The 21,285-nt window shown below is 35.9% G+C and overlaps 1 protein-coding gene across 1 annotated transcript in view; it reads left to right on the forward strand.

The window, feature by feature from the left end:
• TMPRSS15 (transmembrane serine protease 15) overlaps positions 1-21,285 on the forward strand; it is a 59,998-nt gene that overhangs the window by 37,917 nt on the left and 796 nt on the right. The window contains 10 exon segments of the mRNA XM_075084515.1: positions 442-567; positions 1,030-1,161; positions 3,585-3,695; positions 6,381-6,513; positions 12,400-12,495; positions 16,053-16,102; positions 16,548-16,722; positions 18,644-18,825; positions 19,073-19,168; positions 20,079-20,218. Coding sequence (XP_074940616.1) covers positions 442-567; positions 1,030-1,161; positions 3,585-3,695; positions 6,381-6,513; positions 12,400-12,495; positions 16,053-16,102; positions 16,548-16,722; positions 18,644-18,825; positions 19,073-19,168; positions 20,079-20,218 — 1,241 coding nt within the window.

A 21,285-nucleotide genomic window follows, 5' to 3' on the forward strand; every position in this document is an offset into this window, starting at 1 on the left:
TTTAGAGAAGAATGCTTCTATAAAAGACATCTAACCTGAAAGATGGGCTTTTGTGACTGATTATAGAAAGTATCTTACCATGAAAAAAGACTTAAGAGTCAAAACTACTTGTCACTTTTTCACAGTTACAAAAGAATTAAATTTGTTACTTTATGGAAACTCACAATTGACATGAATGATAAAAATCGCACGTGTGTATGTCTTAGGAGCCTAAATCCAGTTTAACAAAGGTGTTTTAGAGAATGAGAATCAATTGAATTTTGGATCGTGACAGCTTAAGTTGCTTTTAAAGATAAGATTTAGACTTCTAAGTCTCTAGGGTGATTCTTAATATTTTAGCAGAGATTTTTTCCCACCAAAATCCTTCAACATTAAAATGGCACAGTAAATGTAACAACTGAAAAGGTAATTTTTGTGTGTGTCTGTGTTATTATTTTCTAGGTGTGTGGTACTTAAATGCTGAAAAGGGAAAAAACATTCAACTTCATTTTCAGGTTTTTGATCTAGAAAATATCTATGACGTAGTTGAAGTCAGAGATGGCAGAGGACCAAATTCCTTACTTTTGGGTAAGTAACGGCATTGGGTACTAAAATGAATGTAATCAGACAGCTGGAGCAAACTGATGGTTATAATATAAAGGAAATTAATTCTCTCTATTTTCATTCTACATTTCTTCACATTTTGCAGTCTCAGAAATTAGGAGGAAAATTTGAGAAAGTATACTGTATGTGATATCACATTTCCCAAATGTTAACACACACTCAGTTTTCTGTGCAATCCAAACAAAATTAACTTCTCAGTAAATAAGACTGATGATTTATGTGGACAAACAGAAGCATAAGTTGAACCTTTTCTATACTGATGTGTCAAATTTGGGGTTGAGCTTTGATCATTGCAGTCTGACAGCAGTTAGGTTTGGGGGAATAACAGTATTCATGTGGTAGCAGTATTTGCTTTTGAACCCAAACCATTTTGAAATACATAAAACCAATATAGCTTAAATGTATTCATGTTCTCCGGGAGAATAGCCGTCTATACAGGACAAGACCCATTCCCAGATGTCTTCTCTACAACAAACCAGATGACAGTAATCCTCTTTACGGATAAGTCTGCAACAAAGAAGGGATTTCTTGCAAACTTTACTACTGGCTACCACCTAGGTAAGCATATGAACCCTTGTATTTAAGAGGTTATACCACTGGTCAAATACATTTGAGAAAAAGCGAGGAGTGGAAGGCGACTCTTACATCTTGATCAACAGGCTTATAAAAACATTAAAGAGAAAAAGCTTAACGATTACCCATCTGTACTTTAAGTTTTCTAGCATGAAACATGTTGTTTTTGTTGCTTTCGTGTAATTGAACCAATGCCAGTATCATCTGCCACTCTGTGATATTATGTGAAAAAATGACTCAGTATTTTGACCAAAAATTATTCAAATGTTAAGATAGCAAATATGAACTATTCCCTATACAAGCTCCCCCCAAAAACCATCACTTTATGACTCATTTGAGGGTGTCATTAATGTGTGTTGAAATGCATTTGTAAAATATTTATTATCGATCACATCCACTAGAAGGGAAAAATGTATATGGTAACTCTGATTAATGTTTGCAATACAGTCCTTGCATCTTTAAAAATTTGGTCCTTAGCGTGTGAGGGATCAGGGAAGAGTTAGTCTTTTAAATATTTGGACAGCAGTGTTTCTGGTCCCAGCCAGTTCCCTTCTGAAAGACTGCTGATTTTATCGGGGTCTGCAATTAGACTTGTCACTCAAATAAGTAATTCAGCAATCAGCTCTCAAAAAACATGCAAAATGGAGCCAAATGCTAAAGCAATATGCTTACCAGGACAAATACTTAACACTAACTCTAGGCCAAATCTTGATGGAATTAATTAGAGACTTTGTATTAATTCTGTGGAAGTCTGACAGCAGAAAAAAGAGAAAGAAAAAGCAGTATGTATTCAGAAATGTATGAAGTACCATTCATTTGCATGGCCAGAAAGCCAACAAGAATCTACGCTCTTTTTCTTACTTTAAATATCGTAGAAATCAAGTGTCTCCCAGCATGTTTAGCTAGTTGCAGCTTATTTACAGATTAACAGTAATAATAGTATCGATCTTCTTCATCTTTAAAAAAATCTTAACTATTGATTTACCTTTGTAAAATCAGCCCGGTTTAGTCTTGTTGTGCAAGACTGAGAGGTAGGTTTATATGGATGTGTGACCATTTTCCTGCCTCTTGTTCTGCTTTCTCTACCACATTTGTTCAGTCTAACAACACTATGCCTTTTTTTTTTAGCTGTTTCAGAATCTTTGCTGAGGCAGCTTTGCCCATATTTTGCTGTAAAGTAAAAATCAAGTTTAGCAAGGCAGAGTTCTCAAACTGGTCATTGCCAATTCTGGTTAAATATATTAAAGAGGTTCCATTTGCGAAAGAATTATGCTTATTCATGATCTTTGCAGCCAAAGAACAGAGACTAATATCATTAGCATGCAGGCCCAAGGATAAAAGGATTGTCAGTAAATAAATCAATTTTAGAAGATTTTCCTTTGTATTTTATTTTTCCATTAAATATTAAGTTTTTGGAAAGGAAGCACAATTCAAAAATAAATACTTTTTGGCAATATGCAATATAATAAAAAACCTGTCTAAGTGAGAACTAAGTTCTATGGAAAATCTGGCATCAGTTATGGCCACTGAATATGTGAAAATCTTGTTCGAGCCATTTATAAAGCATATTCTTTTGCTTCCTTATTGTACAACAGGCCGTACTGACTCATGAATGAATCATTTTATAGGAATATTAAAAATTCAGAAGCAAAGCAATTATCTTGCCTTAAGTAGGACTTCTAAATAATTAAATGTTTCAGTCAGTAAGTCCAGGAAGGCAAAATAAAGAAAATAAACAATTTTTCAATAGCATTTAAGTTTATAACTGTATCTTTCCTGTAAATATACAGAATGTACCATTAAAAATACAATTTCACAGTACAAAGAATTATAACTTTGTATTTACTCTCTATCTGATCTGCTTTTGTTACATAACAGATACTGAAGTAGCTTAATCTTACTTTTGTGAATGCTTTCATTCTTTTCTGCTACTTTTGTCTTTTCCAGCTTTCCTCCCAGACAGGTTTTGAAAGGATACTCTTGGCTTTCAAAGTCTCTTTACTTGTATGTTTGACTTGACATACTTCGAGGTCTGAACTTTTGTGAAAGTGTTGAACATCTGGAACTTGAAATCATTAGTCACTATTGACAGGCTTTGATCAGGGTTTGACTTTTCTCATCCCTCCAAAGATTATTACACATAACAGAAGAACACTAGTAACTGAGCAATGCTAACTACAGCAGAAACTTCAAGATATAACACAACAGATTTTATTCCTAATTAGCTTCTACTTATCTCAAAACACTCTTTATTTTGAAAAAGAGATGGTTATGAAAGGAAACAGAAGGAAATCAAAGGTTCTGCATACTATCCACTCAGTTTTTCTTTCAGGTGAACTCTGTGATCTGCAGTGGACATCAACCTTCCTTGTAATTACAGATTAATGTTCCCTTCTGTTTTTCTTCAGGAGCTTGTGCAATTGACGAGCATCGGTGTGGGGGCGGGGATTGTATACCACTGCATAACCTTTGTGACAACCTACCTCAGTGTGAAGATGGCTCTGATGAAGCAAAGTGCAGTAAGGTTTCGCTCATACAAAGAGAAGGAATGCATGCATATTTGGTAGGAATTACCTAGGAAAACAGTCACAAAAGATCAGCTAGCGTAAACTACTGCACCTGCAAGCAGGCCCTGCCAATTTTACACAGCAGTATCTGGTTGAGTTTGTCAGGCCCGAAGAAACAAAGTCACTTTTCTGAGATAGTGCCTGTAAGCTGGTAAAGACCTCCGGAAAAGGTAGGAAGTTCTTCTGTGCTTAAAACTGAGGCTGCTTATAATGGCCTCAAAATTAAATGAAAACTCATTACATGCTTTTCTTCTATATCCATTTTATATTCCCAAATTCTATCACATTTGTTGTAATTAATTTGAACTTCACGGCAGTATAAATTCTGTAGTGTAGGATAGAGAATAAGAGTCTTGATGGAAATGCCCAGTTAGTCTTGTGGGCATGAAGCCAAACTGCAGCATGTGGCATCCTCCAGCCTGCCTGGACTCCATCTTGTGGAGGCATTGCCGTAGAAAGAAGCGATGGCATAGCTGCAAAAGCAGCATCCATCGGTCACTGTGGATGTGCACGTTCCTACAACAAGGAAACCAACAGCTGCTACTGCTTAGTCCTCTGCTAAAATTTTTCTTTTCCAGAATGTAGGTGTACAGTATATGGCTTCATTTCACATAACATGGAAATAGCATTCTCTAAACAATAATTTAAATGTAAAGTTGATGTTAAAACTATGCTGGGCCTAGCACAGGAATTAAATTGCTGTTTCTGACAAAGTGCTGTTCTGGCAATCTATTATGGAGCACTTACTGGAAGAGTTAAAAGAGGGCTTTTAAGCCTAGTACAACAGCCTCTTACTTTGTTTTAAAGAGGACTGCTAGGGACCAGATATGTCCTGGGATGTGTGCTGACAATTCTCACTTATTTCAACACCTTTTACATGCACATATATATGTATATGTGACATATTTAAATACTTATAAGTATGTCTGAAGGCACGGATTCACTCTTTGCATTAGTGCAATTAGCTATTTTGTTGCAAACATATTCTTCCTTTAAAATGCATAGAATAAAATTCACTTCAGCTTCTTCTTAAGCAAAAAGGACTTGAATAGTTTTTTGTAGCCATTGCTAAAGAAGATCTGAGAAAGGTAACCATCACCTACATTAACGTGATGTACTTTTTCCCAAAGATTTATTTTGCCATAGATTGTCTATTACTTCATAACAAATAGCCTCACGTTAAAGGACTGGGAGAATTTTTTCCAAAAACTCATTTAATGCAAACATTGGCTGAATCAATATAAGCCTTAAAATAAAATGAAAATTCGATTAGACATCCTCACATTGAATCTTTTCAGTGTCCAAAAGTCTTGCTCATTTTCCAGAAACCAATTTCAATTTCTTATCAGAAGTGGCAATTTGAAGTAGACAAACTGTTATTTTCAAATACTTCAACTTCTGAAACTTCCCAGGGACTACAAAGAAAAGATATAGGATAACTCTTCATTTGCAGAATTCTAAAATATATGACATTTGAATTAAGCAGCTGTTGAGTGCTCAATGACTCTTTTATTCCTTACCATCAGTGTGTTTGGAGAAGAACATGGATCTGATGAGGAAAAAGGAAAAGGAATTATAGTTCAAGTAGAAGAGAGGAAAGGTATTAAAAGTAATTCAGAGAAATCTTGCAGTGCAGACAATTCTGAGATTTTTCAAGACTGCTCAAAAATTCCTTATGCCTGAGGTTTACTGTTAGTTAAACGCTGTATATCACTTCTTTCATTCATGCACTCTGGGTGTCAAAGAGGCATTTCTAAAAATGTAATTTTTATTATCTTTTTTTTTTGCTGAAGTGGGTACACTTTACTTTTTTGTGGAAATATTTTGGTGGAAAAAGGTTTTCTGGACAACTAAGATTTTTAAAAAAAGAATATTTTTGCAACCAGTAAATTTCAGATACATTGTTTGTTGTCCCCTACTCTATGCTGGCGATAACTGTGATCTCTCTCAAATGCAGCTGTAGCTCCTGAGATATATATATGGGATTCTTATGACCTTCTTAAACCTTATGGTCCAACTTCCAAGGTTCCTATGCCAATAGCATAAGATTTTTTTCTTCACCAAATACTTTATGAGTTTCTGAATTTTTGTTCTGATTATTTTGTTTTGGGAAAAGTTTTGACAGAAAGATTGGTTTTCAGGGAGCTTTTATTATTTGTGTGTTTTAACTAAAGTTGCAATGAAAGCAGTGAAAATTCTCATAGCAATTGGAACTGGAAAATCAAATTTTTCTGTCATCTCTGGTATTAATGTTATTTCCAAACAATGTTACTGGGCATCATGTAGCTAAAGCTTCACACGGTATCTGGAAATTACATAATGTTTGCTAAGAAAAAACATTGGTTAGAGTTGATGGAAAATGTACTGTTTATTGTCTATTTGTGAGATATTTGCAAAATACAGGGTATGAAACTCTCCTGTGGTAGAAATACAGAAGGAGACAGCAATAACATTTCCTTCCTGTGGGAACACAACATACTGGAGATATGGGTTTATTACCACTGTAATGTATTTTAACATCTTTTTGTTCTTTGCTGGTAATAATAAATCTGTTTATATTATATTTCCATTTGCTTGGGGTGGGGGGAGTGTGATTTACCACCTATCTAAAATACTTCTGTCCCTTTTGATCTACAGTGAGATTGATTAATGGTTCTCTGAGCACTGAAGGGCTGGTACAGGCTCGGATTGGGAACACGTGGTACCTGGCATGTGCAGATGATTGGAATGAACAGATTTCAGACAGTGTTTGCCAGATGCTGGGATTAGGGTGAGTGAAAAGTATTCATTGTCCTTGTAACTTGTTTGCAGATTTGTTGAGTCAGTATATTGGTGTTTTCGTCATAATTTTACTGGTGTCTTTACCACTCAAAAATCGGCAAAGGTATTTTCATGTGGCAAGTGAAGTGCTTGGGTGCCAACTAATTTGTAAGTGTTGCAAACCCTGTTTTGACGACATTCGTTACGGGATTGATGACTCTGAAGATGGCAGATTAGGCATGAGGATACATACTGGAGAACATTGGGAGACTGATATGGAGGTATTAGCCTTCTATCACTTTATGTCATCATTTACATGTTCACTTTTATGAGGCTGGTTCAAGGAGAAAGCTGGAGCAAGCAGCAGCCTTGGCTTCTCTGCTGTCATACTAATATTCATTTCCAGTAAATTCAAGATAATCACTTTGGTAGTCTGCTATTGCATTCCCAATACATAACACACATATCATTAGACCTGAGCTGTTGGGAGCGCGAACTGTATTTCTCTTGAGGTATACTTAGATGGCAGAGAGATAAGGGAAGTATATGACTGAAAAAATAGATTGGCTTCAGTCACTGTTCAGCAGAATTTCCAGGGAAAAGGTTGTGAGGGTTGAGTGCAGAAGTGTTGTATTTTTCAATCTATGGTAAAATTTATGGCCTAAATGCTGGACTTACTTACACTGTATGCAACTTCACTGCCATTCTCTGAATAATAAATAGCTTTCCTGCAGTGCTAAGGTTTTTAGGGAATGTCACTCATCCAAGTAATAATAAAATTAAATTCTACGCTTGCAATTCATTATGTTGGTCTCTGACCAAAGTAGGATGCCTGCAAATGCCCTTCTGATAAATTAATTGTATAAATCATGGAGTTAGGAGGACTTAGAAAAATATCCAAGTGTTATTTGAAATACATTTAATCATTGGATGAATGTGTGATGGTTTGGTTTCTTACCTTTTTTTTCCCTTTGGGTAGGTACTGCATTTATGTAAATATCAGATACCTGCATGCACAAATCCTGATTGTGATTGATGTATGCAGCTATCTCATTTATGCATGCATATAAGAATGTACAAACTATAACTAAATGCTCTTCTAGTCAAACACCTTGTCCTTTACAGTGGCCACTAGCCTTCTTCCTCTGATTCTTTCTCACCCTCCACTGCCTCCTTTCCCCCTATAATTTCTGGACACTAGTCATTTTGTGGCTTATTGATTTAGTTTACATTTTTATATTCTATAAGCTTCAGTGAATTTTGTCTTCCATGGTACTTTCTATTACCTTTTAAAAATTACTTATGCTTTTGTCTCGTAAAATTTTGTGGCAATATGTTTCAGTTTGTCCCTATAAACTAGTCGGATATACTTGCTAAAAAAATTCCTATTAAGTCTCCTAGTTACTTCTTTTTAACTCCATTTCTCCATTTATTACCTATTCCCATTGTCAAGAAAAAGTATTTTTCAAACTAAATTGTATCACATTCTCACATCCTGGGTGCTACTGCTGTTACTGATCTTACCAGAATATGATAAAATTCTCATATAGCTACATATGTATATCTCCTGTAAGCATTGTGCTATTTCTGCTTTCCATAAATCCCCCTGTAGCGGCATATCTATTAATAAGTGGCACCATATTTGTTACTAAATGGATGTTTGTAATAACAGATCTTGAGCAGGCTATAGCTCATGCTCCTATATTAAACAATTACTTAGAATCATGCTTTATTACAGAAAGAGGCTAAGGTTCATCTAGGACAATTTACTTTTGCTGTTAATTGCTTATATATTTGCTAGTCTCATTTACAGTTTAATTTATTAAAAGAACTGAAATGATAGGAGTCCTGTAGCATATCCTGATTATTTATGTAGCTGGGCTAGAAAGTACAATGTTCCACACAGATTCTAATAAATCACACATGTGAATCCTTTTGCCTTCATTTCTCAAATATTTGACTGTTGCATTTGTGATACGTGCCAAACAGGATGCAAATCTGGAGGCATGCCTGTGTGTTCATCTACAAAATATAGCTTAGGCAAATCATTCACAAATATTCTTAATGAGTCTGAGGTGCAAGGTGCACAAATTGATGCTCTTTAGAAACCTGAACAAGATCCTTTGCTCAGCTTGCGCTTGTAACTGTGTGCATCTGACAACACTGTTAAAATCTGAGTATTGTCAGCATCATTTTTTCTTTAACCAACAAAATAATGCATTGAGCTTTTTACCATTCTACTGGTCTGGTTTGAAACATGCTTGTTTCTCTGGGACCAGAGCCAGCTGGGTCTCTTCTGAATTGTAGCTCGGAATGGGGACAGACCTTGCAATTCTGCCATAGCTGAAAGTCCAACAAAGACTGAGAGTTTAGGACTTGCTTTCAACCCTGCAGTCTATTTTCTTCAGGAACTTGCAAAAATATGGAGAAGGAAATTAATTCATTGTAATACAATGTCTTGTTTGAGATTTGCAGGTCAATTAGGTTTTCATCCTCCCCGCTTATGAATGGTCAGTAGTAGCTACATGCGTAGCTCCTTGAGATGCCTCAGAAAATCCTGTCTTTGACTGTCAGACCCAGGTTCTCCAGTGGGCTGAGAATATAACATACGGCCTGAAAGGGGTGGAAATGATCCCTCAAAATTTATGCATGAAAAAATTTTATTCTGATGGATAAATTAGGATGGATAAAGAGATAGCATGATCTTACTCTGCTGTAGAGCCAATGAGAGTCATGTGCTGGATGCAAGAAAGAAGACGATTCTCAGTGTATGTTTGCAGCACTGAGGACCAGAATTAGCACAGTCCTAATAATTTGGTGATGGACTTAATTTCATGTCAGTTGTCACCAAGTAATAATGTGCACTTTGACCTGAAAGCCACAGGAGGAATCTCCCATGATTTTTTGGGATTTGTAGGTCCACAACTTCACTTAGGATCAGACACTGCTAGTAAGCTTGGCTTAAACCCATTGCTTAAGAAGATTCCTTTCAAATCCAGAAAGTAGAGAGGTTACTTTTATTTATCATTTGCAAATTTTTCTATAAAAAATTGTGTGCATGCAAGCATTTAGAAAACAGCAGCTCATCATATGAATCCACATGTGAACAGTTTTTTATGCCAAATAAAGTGTTCACTGTTTGGAATTTTCTACTATTCTTTATTGCTTGTTTTCTGTCAGAAAATCAGTTGATGTAACAGAAACACTGCCCTGTGTCTCAAACACACGTTAAACAAACTGCAAACATCCCACAGCCTGAGAACTAAACAATGAATTACAAAATGAGTGAACATATTTTATTCTTTATGGTGTTTTGGTTTTGGGGTGTTGGGTTTTCTTTTTTTAAACAGGGAAGAGCATTATTGCTATCAGACAAATGCACTTCTATCCTTATTCTGTTATCCTTACCATTTTCAGCATGGTACCACATCATCTGAATCTTTCCCAACATTTGAAACCGCTTATTGTTACTGAGCACATCTGAAAGAGAGTTGGAGACTGAAATCATAGTGATCCATAGAGTATTTAGATACTTGAGGGCTGATCATATCTGAGGAATTTACTGCACAGGTATCTCTGTACATCTGTGTGTAAGAAACTTCTAAGGCTACTCTCTGTAGTTTTCTGTAAGTTTTGCCTAGTGAGCATGTCAAATGGAATGAGGGTTACTTACCACCTCAGCCTCTTAGAAGCCATTCTTGTCATAACCTGCAATATCTCTAAAAGATCATTTTCATATACAGAAATTAAAAAGCTGTGACACTGCATTTCTGGACCTGCAGAACAAACTATATTCTTGTTACTAAACTGAATATCTCCAGGAAAAGTGTACAATTTCTTATGCATTTCTTATACATTTCTTACAGAAATGCTTAACCTTCATCATTTACCAATAATTTAATTAAAAGAGTAGCAGATTGATTTCTGTGGTCACTCATAAACCTTACAGATTTCTAGTTGTGTGTGCTTCAGCGCACTAAAAAACTAAATGAAATTATCAAAGTTTCTCTCAAAGAAGGGCGTAGATTTTATTTCAAAAAGCTGGGGAACCTTAATAAAGCCCCTGTGATTACAGAGAAGCTCAGAGAAGTTCCAGACTGTAATCCAGAATTTTCAGCATTAAAACAAACAAACAAAAAAAAAACACACACAAAAAAAAAACCCCAACAACAAAAACACAAAAACCCCAGAAAAGTGGGAAATAGTTTGCTCAGTCTTTGCTGAAAAAAGACCAAGAAAGATGCTGAGATGAGAGATCTTCACAAGTATTATGGGGTGGGTGGAAGATTTGACTTAGAAGGTTTATAGTGTTTGCCCTATTCCAGGGTCTATTACAGTAATCTAGTAAAATACATATGCATTCAGCTGAAGTTTCCTGGTATAATAGTCATAAATGTACATACTGTAAGCTTTTACTGGTGGCATGTTCATTTTTTATGTTGGTAAAAGCTCCTGCTCAGTGACTTTCCCAAGAAACAACTTAGTGAGTTTTACACACATTTGCATTTACCATAGCTCGGTGATTATACTGGTCTCAGTGAAGTTTCTCATTCTAGAATTTGACTCTACCTATCTGAGATGGCGCTTTACTACTCCCCCTGGACCATCTAAAAGGTCATCAGGGTTCTGGGGGACTCTCTGAAGTACACATTAGTATACTAGGGTTCCATATTGAAAAAAAAAAAGTCTGTACACTAGGCTGCACATATATCTAGAAACAAAATTAAGTGGGTTTTGTCATTTCCAGGTTGAGAAATGTTGCAGTAACAACTTTTCAGTAGGGTGGGTCATACAGCTCTCCCAGTGGCATAACAGGGCTATGGAACACCTCCTTTCTCCTATGCCTAGTCTTATTCTCCATACACAGCAGATTTCCAGGCAGATTCTCGAATTCATACTTCCCAGGAGGATGAGATTTACTGCACTTGAAGAGATGGTACTTCCTTGATACACAGGTGCTCTTTGTATATTAAACCTGTACAAATGGTTCCCTTCTTGCTCTTGAGATACGCGTAGCTAAAGGGTCAGCTAAAGGGTCAGGTGGGAGTAGGCTGTCACCCCCTAGAAAAATTATGTAGTCTGACCACAGCTATCTTTTTCCCCACACTTTCTCAAGAGAATGCAGATATGTTTCTTGGGTGTGTGTCCCAAGCTGGCCATATGCAGTATCACAAAGTATGTGATGCAGAATGGGCTATAAAATACATCTGGATATGGGTTGTAAACATCAAAACAATTTATCTCACCAATATTACACAGAACACTTGGTCTTCGAAAGGACATTGTTACAAAAATAGTGAGTTGAGGCGTATACCCCACTTCAGAGGAACTATCCTGTTCAATAGCAAACATGATATCCTTGTCTTATTCCACAGTTATTTTGATTTCAACAGATCTACAAGGTGAAGCTTAACTTCTAAGGAAGGTAGCATTTATTCCATTAGATTCTTCATAATATCTAGTTTTATTTCTTCTCTAGGCACAGAAGTATAGTATCAATGTAATTACTCCCTCTCAGAAAACCAAAATTGTGATATTCCAAGGTTCAGCTATTATGGTTCTGGGTTGCATACTAAGTTTTAGCTCCATATATTTAAGAATTGGTACTGCGAACCCTTCATTGTGGCACAGAAAAGCAGAAATAGATAATCTATTGCTTTAAAATAATTTCTGTCTCTCTCAATATTATTGTAGCATTAGAAATCTAAGAATAAGATGCAAGAGTGAAAGTATGTGAGCTGCATTTTAATCCGTTGAGTTTCAAGCCTCAAAAAGCTTTATTTCAGGAAAAAAATGATGCCGTTTATTCCACCAGCATAATCATTTTCCAAACATTCCTCCACTGGTGGAACAGGATAAATATCTAAAAATATGCTTGTGTGTCTTTTCCTTCCAGGGATGCAAATATGTCATCAACTGTATTATTCACTGGAGATGGCCCGTTTGTCAACATCACCGAGGCAGCTAACCACAGCCTAATATTTACAAAAAGGTAGGTAGAGTGAGGTTTCTTCCTCATACAAAGGATAGCTTAAAGTATAATAGTGATCATTTATACACTAATTTCTAGCTCAATTTTATCTGAGAGGTAACACGATTCTGTATGAGGTCTGGACTATAAAGATATCTAGGTTTTGTTCTCTGTCGATTCTGTGTAACATTGGGCAACTCACTCTTCCCCCTTCCATTCTTGTCCATCTATTGTGAATTTAGGAGAGAGATACTTGCTACTTTTTTAGCTAGCGTTCAGCACAATCCTAAGTGAAGTCTTTATACATTTACTGTGGAAATGATACGTACTGCTATTTTTACAAAATATTTTTTATCTAGAAATCTCTAAATTATGAATACACAATACAGTAGAAGAATTAAAATAGAGTGGCATTCACCCATGGTTATATAGCAGTTATCACACTAGGTTCTCTCTGGAATCAACAGACAAAAATAAGCTCTCCAAATTGAGATCCATGCAGGCATCTCTTGAAATATGATGAGTTACACTCTATAATCCATTGACTTTACTGATACAGACTTAGGACTTAGCGTGGATTGCTAACGTAAGCAATCCACAGACAGGTATCTATATTTAGACAAATTAGTTCCACTCACAAATGACTTTTGGATTTGTCTTCACATTTAGAAGTGAATCATTAGATGAGATGATCCTTGGAATACACTTTATTATATTCTAATCTTTTGCAGTCCAAATAACAGCTGAAGTGATTCTGAAGGGTCCTAAAACCTGGTAGAGTTTCTTGTAGATTAAATAAAAACATAACGTTAGCATAGGATTATATTCTCATGAAATTCTGGGATTTACAGTACATCTCCAAAAGGAGAAAGGCTTGCCATCATAAAATAAAATAAAATAAAATAAAATAAAATAAAATAAAATAAAATAAAATAAAATAAAATTAAATTAAATTAAATTAAATTAAATTAAATTAAATTAAATAAAAATATATAGTGATTTCAATTACTGTCTTTCTGCTTATAACAGGGCTTATTATACATATTTTCCTGGAACCTTACCAAAAGCACTGAGGCAGAAAATTACTGTCTAATTCCTAAAATGCTGAAACCATGTTGAGGATGGCAAAAGTCCATGTTTTTTCAGGTTTCCTTCATAAACATACCACATAGAAACAAAGCAGGAGAGAACTCTTAATTTGCCATGCTGTCATTTATCTATAGCAAAAATCTATCTTTAAAAAGATACATTTTATGTTCTAATCATACTCTGTTAATCCCAAACATTTATCATTCTCACTGGTGGTGAAAGTATCTTAAACTAATGGAATATCATTGCAAGCTTTTTTTTTTTTCTGGAGTGGATGTCTAAACCATCGTTGCCACAAGAGATCTTAAAGAGCAGTAATGATTTAAAGATGTCTTCTGTAATATCTGTTAAACACTAAGAAGTGATTAATGCAGGAGGAAATGGAATAAGTTCATTCATCTTAGTTCTATTTCTGTTGCAGAAATCTTTTACCATGTTTCATCTGGACAGCTGATAGGAATCATTTTGCAGGGTGACACCATTACAGATTTGCACGCTTTTTTGTACATAGAATGAACGATAGAAAGATCACAAAGATTTGATAATTTAAAAAACACAAATTCACTAACTGTTAATCAAATTATAAAATGTATTTCTCACATTGTCTTTGGTCTTTATTCAAGCGTAACTACCATTTGAAGCAAAGGAGGGCACATATAATAGGACTCGAAAGCTGTGGTGGCAGAGACAGCAAAACTGTTCTCTGATGCCTTTAGGTAATGTATTTCTTGGTAGGATAAATTCGTAAAAGAGCAAAATCCTGCCTTGAAGATATATGTGAGCAGATTCCATGGGAATAATTACTTTTGCCAGTCCAAAGTGAAGATCATACTCACAGATATCCCAGCTACTCCAGATTTCTGCCTGACATGCTGCTTCATAATGACACTCAGAGAGGCACACAGGATGGGCATTCAGCACATGCAATGCCTCTGTTGCCTTTTGGACTCCTCTGTGCTGACCCAGAGGCAGCTGAGGACTGGTGAATTGAAGTGCAGGCAAGGAAGTAGTTTTCGTCATGTGAGATAGCTTTAGAAAGGAGGAAAAGCAGAAGCCCATGAAGTAATTTCTACTAAAGCAATCAGTAGGTACTGGTGGTGGGACAAAGACCCTCATTACATGCAACTCCCTGCTCCATTGTAAAAAAATAGGGACAAATCTGACATGATGGATACTAGTTCAGCTAGTTTACACATCTGCCTAAGAGAAAGTGCAGAGACAGATAAAGGAGCTAATATACAGTATCACTGACCACCCTTTTAAAGCTTATGGAGGGAGCTTGGTCAAGAGTATTTAGTTGCTATGAAGTTTATGAAGAAGATGGTATTGGTTTCCTGTGGGTTCATGCATTTCTGATTGTCCTCCCTGATGGTTGTCTCACCAAGAAGGGACACCCTTATAAAGTCAATACAAATTTGAATACAAATTACAGAATTTGTTTTCCACTTTTTAAATTACAACTTTAAAATTATGCATCTATCTTGAAGTGGAAAATAGCAATGAGACACTATTCAGGGCTGGAGGTATATCTCATTCTTACTGCCCCTGTAGTGAAGATTTAACTGGGGAATTGAGGGGTGGTTACAGTTCCCACTTGCCCTTCCTGCACCACTATGCCATTGCGAAACTTCTGAGTCACATCATTCATTATTCCCCTCACAACAGAGATCAAATTTTAGAGCAAACATAGTAAGGAATACATAATACCATATCATGTTTAAAATATCCTTCCTTTTTTCTATTTAAAAAATGATGTGGAAATGCTTACTGCAAACTAGCCTTTGTCAGACTTTTTTTCTCCTCTGATATATTTCTGTGTGTATCAGATTTAAATTGCTAGCACACACACTGTCCCAAGTGTTCAGATTCATTGCAAGCAATGAAGATAATCTTAAAACCTCTGGGTATCAGAAATGCTTGAGTAGTTTTGATCTGTGGTCTTGTGCTCTTCAGACTCCGGCTTTATATCTCTGCTAAATAATTTCTAACCTGTATGTGCATCTATCTATTTTACAGTGCATTATAATCTTAGGAAAAAGATACAGTGATATCAAATGAACATCTTAAATTCTTTGGTCACACTGATCTCTAGTGGCAAGGTATTGAAAACATCTCAAAAGGTAGAAAAAATACCATATGCAGTTATATTTTTTTTTGAGAATCTGTCACAGACAGAAGACTTATTTCCCTAAAACACAAGGGGAGTCTGCTTTTATTTCCACAACATACATCAATTAAGCATCCATTGAAGAGGAATATGTACATTTAATATTATATATAGTATAATGTTGTATATTTATAATTAAATATAATTAAAACATGTAGGACAAAATATTACGTTTGATAATGATAAACTAATGTACTTATTAAGTATGTACATGCTTATATACTTTTATATATTTGTGTGTGTGCGTACATAGTGTATTTGACAGTCATTTAGTGTTACCTGGTGTGCAGATACTTGTGATTTAATTGTATTTTCATTCTAGAGAACACTGTTTGAACAACCTGGTGGTTCATCTGCAATGTAACATTAAACGTAAGTACACATACCCTGGGAATATTTCACACAGAAATCAGTTTGTTTAGTCCAAAAGGCCTAATGTTTATAGTTTGAATTGAAAGGTTAGGGAAGGGTAAATAAGGGCATAAAAGCTATACTTGTAATGATATAAACGCAGGAAAATTTACAGTCTTCACTTGTTTTCAGAGTTAAGTGTATACACTACACATGGGACTATACTGAAAACATATATAAAACATCCAGAAGGCGTGAGGAAAGAACACATCTAAATCCAAGTTATTAAGTTGCATCTTGATTTCAGCTATAAAACATGATACATTTTTCCACAGTAATAGTATTTTTTAATAGCAGTTCAGATACTGCAAAGCCTATTTTTCCAAGAACACTAGCTAGTCTAACAAAACATGCTATATCCCCCTAAAAATCTACAATTATTTTAGTGGGTTTTTTTTAATTTTAGCTTGTGGAAAACACCTGGTACCTCAGAACAATGGAACAAGGATTGTAGGTGGAAGTGATGCCAGAAGAGAGGCTTGGCCTTGGATAGTTTCACTCCATTTTAATTCCAGACCTGTTTGTGGAGCTTCCCTTATTGGTGATGAATGGCTGATAACGGCAGCACACTGCGTATATGGGTAACGTTCATTGCACTCATAAGCTAACACCTAACACATTCTGATACTCCCACAACACGCAAGTATTCAAATGGTAGACAGTCATCAGTAAAGCTGGGTTAAGTGTGACCTGAGCCATCAGTCAATCCTGTAGAAAGCAAAACACACTTTCAAAGGTTCATACTGAAATCACTGGGGAGGGGCACTTTCTAGAGGGCTTCTTGATGTTTATTTTAGAATGAAGTTAATATAGATTCACAAATGCCTTTTTCTGTCTGCTGACTCCGGGGCATCTTTCCAACTAGCTGAGATGACCATATGACATCCATGCCATATCTTTTATTTTTGATTTTAATGATGATGAAACACTTGTTTTATGTGCAGCTTCACTAAGGAGGTATCAGATTATGAATAATTTGTGGCACTGATATAAAAAAATTAACAGCTAGCTCACTGTTTAATTACTGTGTTTTGAATCACTTGTGGGCTCAGCTAAAGGCTCCTTTACTTTCTGGTAAATCCTCAGTCCTTACTTTAAACCGGAGAATCATGGAAACTAAGCAGCATTTTCTCAATAATGAAGAACTGCACTTTAAATATATGGTATTAATACTGAGCGCTTCCACTTCACCCATAATTAATATGGGCCTCCATTAATTAGTTGAATCTCTGCCAGTGCTGTAAAGGATGACATCACACCTTATAAAGGTAAACTCAGTGTTGCCTGCTCCTCCTGTATATTAGCATAGATTGATCAAGATTTACTGTGCATCATTGGAATGAATCTTGATTTATGTGCACTGATTAGGCAATATTGGATATCCTCTAGATCGCGTTAGTTGTACTATTCAAAGTGATGCATATTTAAATATTTTCTAGACTTTGCTTCCATAACATCTATAATAAAAGCAAGTGCTGTAGATGATACCTAGAAACTGGAATGGCAAAAAAAAAAAAAAAAAAGAAAAGAAAAGAAACATTAATATTCATTATAAATAGCTAATCATTAAGGCAGTGGAGACTATGTCAAAAAAATAATGCTGCCTCATTGCATGACAGGAGCTATATTCTACACAAAGACACTGAAATGAGAAGGATCAAGCCCTCTTAGTTTTCACACAATAAACCACACACCATCTTGGTACTTCCTTTTCACTTAAATCACCTTTCTATTTTCACTTAAATCTCATTTTATCATCTTGAGTTTGCAGGAATTTTCCTAAGTGGGAGCTTGCAGTTTCACACCTTAATTCTGAACATACAACTTAAATGCTCCTAGTTTAGAACATAACCTCTTGACGACAGACCCAAAGATCAGCAGAAACCAATTCAGTACAGCAATCAGGCTGAAAACATAGTTTTGAAACTATGAAGAGGTTGATTAAAAAATAGCAAATAATTAAGCTCTCTAACTTAAATACAGCTTCAAACCAGCATGCGTAGGTCAGCAGAAAATGCAGATTATCTCATATTTTGTCTTAGCATATCTTTTTCAATTTAGATTAAAAAAATTAAGAGACTAATTTTATGAGTCTATAAACTGCAGCATTTCCAATTATATTTTAGACCTATTATTCTTTAGATATTCCATAATAATTTTCTAACTGGGGCCAATATTAATTGCCTGGTGGGCAGTCAGCAGTATTCTTCAGTGTTTAAAAAGCCATAGTAATTTAGCTAATGTATTTTCCTCCTCTGCACTACTGTCTAATTAATTCTTTATAAATAATACATTATAAGCTTAACATAAAAAACCAACCACCTATTTCTACAGTGTGGATGTTTAAGACAGTCTAAGCACACCCGCTACATTCTGTTTATTTTGACAAAATGTGCAAATGTTATGAATTACCCGGAGGTTAAAGATTAGCATTTTACCTAACATATGTTTCAAAATTGTCATTAACCGTTCATAATTGTGAATATTCCTTGCAACTTCTAGGAGGCAATTAAAACCATCTCAATGGAAAGCAGTTCTTGGCTTGTATGACCAATCAGATAGGACATGGCCTCCAACAGTAGTTCAAACCATCGATCGAATAGTTATAAATCCTCATTACATGAAGCGTACAAAAGACAGTGATATTGCTCTCATGCACCTTCAGTACAAAGTGCAATATACAGGTGAGTTGTTATTTTCCCATAAACCAGATTTATTCTATTATGCAAAACTCTAACTGTGCTAAACATATGAGGGTGATGGGGTAGCTGTGCGTTTTTTACAACCTAACCATTCTGGAGTCAGGCCAGTACTTCCTGGATATCTTGCCCAAAAAGTGGGTTTGAATTAATTAATATTTTCTTATGTGACTTCATATAAACTCGAATACAGGTAAGAGGTTGAAACTGATTGCTTGTTTCTCATTCACAGATTACATACAACCTCTCTGCTTACCAGAAAAAAATCAACTGTTTTTACCAGGAATTAACTGCTCCATTGCTGGCTGGGGTACTATTATGAATGCAGGTGGGTCATCTGCTTGGGAAATTATGTCAGGCATGAAGCCACGAGGGAAAGCTTGCTCCTGATTCCACAGGGGTTGCTTAGGTCAAATAGTTTAGAGAGTTAGTCCTCCATATGAAAATTTTGGAACTATCCCCCTCCACTGTTCCCTCTCTAAAGCAAAGTAATAGATTTATACCATATTTCTTAGGTAAGTATATTTTTTCTAATATAATTAAATTATGAAAAACCTTATTGAATCCCCTTAGAAGTTATGGTAACTACTTTTCTCCATATGAAATATGTACATCTTATCTCCAGATGTTGGGTGGGGAAGGACGAAGATTACTCTTTCTGACAATGTGCAAATTATTTCCCCTAGAAGCCAAGAATACCGACTGTAGTGTGAAATGTATGTTCTGTTTCTATATCACATGATCCAGATTTGGAGTCTCAGTGAAATAATAAACATGCCATTTCACTTCCACAGTTGCTTGCACACATTTGCTTCTACATTTTCAAGAAAAAAAAAATTGCATTTAAAACTTTGGGTAGTAATTAGTAAAAACCTGAAATACTCAAAGTTACACAATGAATAGTGAGGAAACATTGGACAATCCAAGCTCCTAAACCCTTAATTATCCCTTAGATCTCCCTACAGTGAGTTCGGAGTCATTGATTTTAGTAATCTTGATTTAATTATAACCAAATTCAGTCCCATTACACAAATGAAAGACAGGATTCAGTTAATGAGCACCATTTAATCAGTGACTGTGTTACAGGGGTATAAGCCTGAATAATACAGTGGTGAGGCAGGGCTTCCTGCTGCTCAGCAGCATGCCCAGCATGCTGGAATAGGAACAAACCCATCAGTGTTCCGAGCGGGATGTACAGATTTATTACAGCAGGTAAATGTACTTTGTATTTTCATCAGGTCCCACTTCAGATATACTGCAAGAAGCAGAGGTCCCTCTCATTTCAAATGAAAAATGCCAACAACAGATGCCAGAATATAGTATTACTGAGAATATGATCTGTGCGGGATATGACATAGGAGGAGTAGATTCCTGTCAGGTAAATAACAAGCTCATTTCCACTGCTAGCGTACACCATATCTAATTACTGAATAAAATGTTCACTGATCTTCCAATCATTAAAACCAGGACAATCACTGTCCATGAATGTAATTTCTACTCACAGTATTTTGCCCATTTAATACTTTATCAGGATACAAGTTGAAAAGATAAAAATCTACTTTGTAACATCTTGACATAAACAACCATGGAGGGAGATAAATATGAGGATGGGAGATTTTCTGCACTAAGCTTTGAATTACTGCTGAGTAATTCCATGAAGGAAAGAGGGACATGCTTAGGGAAAAGCAGAGTACAGAGAAATAAATACCAGATTGAAGTCTCAGAAATGCTTCATGCAGGGAAAGAGGGAGAGCAGCAATGCTTTTCCCCAGAATCTGTAGACCTTTTCTAAGTGGATGCCACAGTATTTTGGAGAGGCTGCCTTTTTGTATTGATCTCATATGCTGCTTCCTGGGCATCTAGTTTTTATCCATTCCCTCTCTTCTTATAACACACTGCATCTCTTTGAGGATGTAGTCAGTGGGATGTCATGTAATTTTTCTTCTGCAATATGGAGCTAAGCCATGGAGATGGGCTGGTTCTTCTCAAGTCTGATGAGAAGTACTCGCACATAATTGCTCTTGCCTTGCCCTCACAACCTAAGCCTTCATCAGGTTCAGTGACTTTGACTAGTTTAGTCTGCCAGGAGTAGTGTATGCAAGCCCAATTTCACTTACCATTCCTTCAGCCTCTGTGGCTTTCTTCTTTCCTTTTTGCTTTCTGAACTTCATATTGAAAAAAAGCAGCGTACCAGTGTAGGCTGGTATAGAGTACAAGTGACCAGCGCTGTGATCAGTGACCACTCAATCATATGCAAAGATGAAAAAGTGAGTCCTGAAAGCGCTTCAGCTTTTAGGCTGCTGTCACAGCCTTTGGACTTTGGCGGACATCCTAGAGTTATAGGCAGAAGTATTTTAATGGCTGAGTCCTTGCAGAGCTCTCCCATAAAGCTCCATTAACAGGGCCACGAGGAGAAAAAAAAATAATACCAGTTCATCTAACTCA

The sequence above is a fragment of the Phalacrocorax aristotelis genome, chromosome 1 (assembly GCF_949628215.1).
Source record: "Phalacrocorax aristotelis chromosome 1, bGulAri2.1, whole genome shotgun sequence".
Lineage (NCBI taxonomy): Eukaryota > Metazoa > Chordata > Aves > Suliformes > Phalacrocoracidae > Phalacrocorax > Phalacrocorax aristotelis.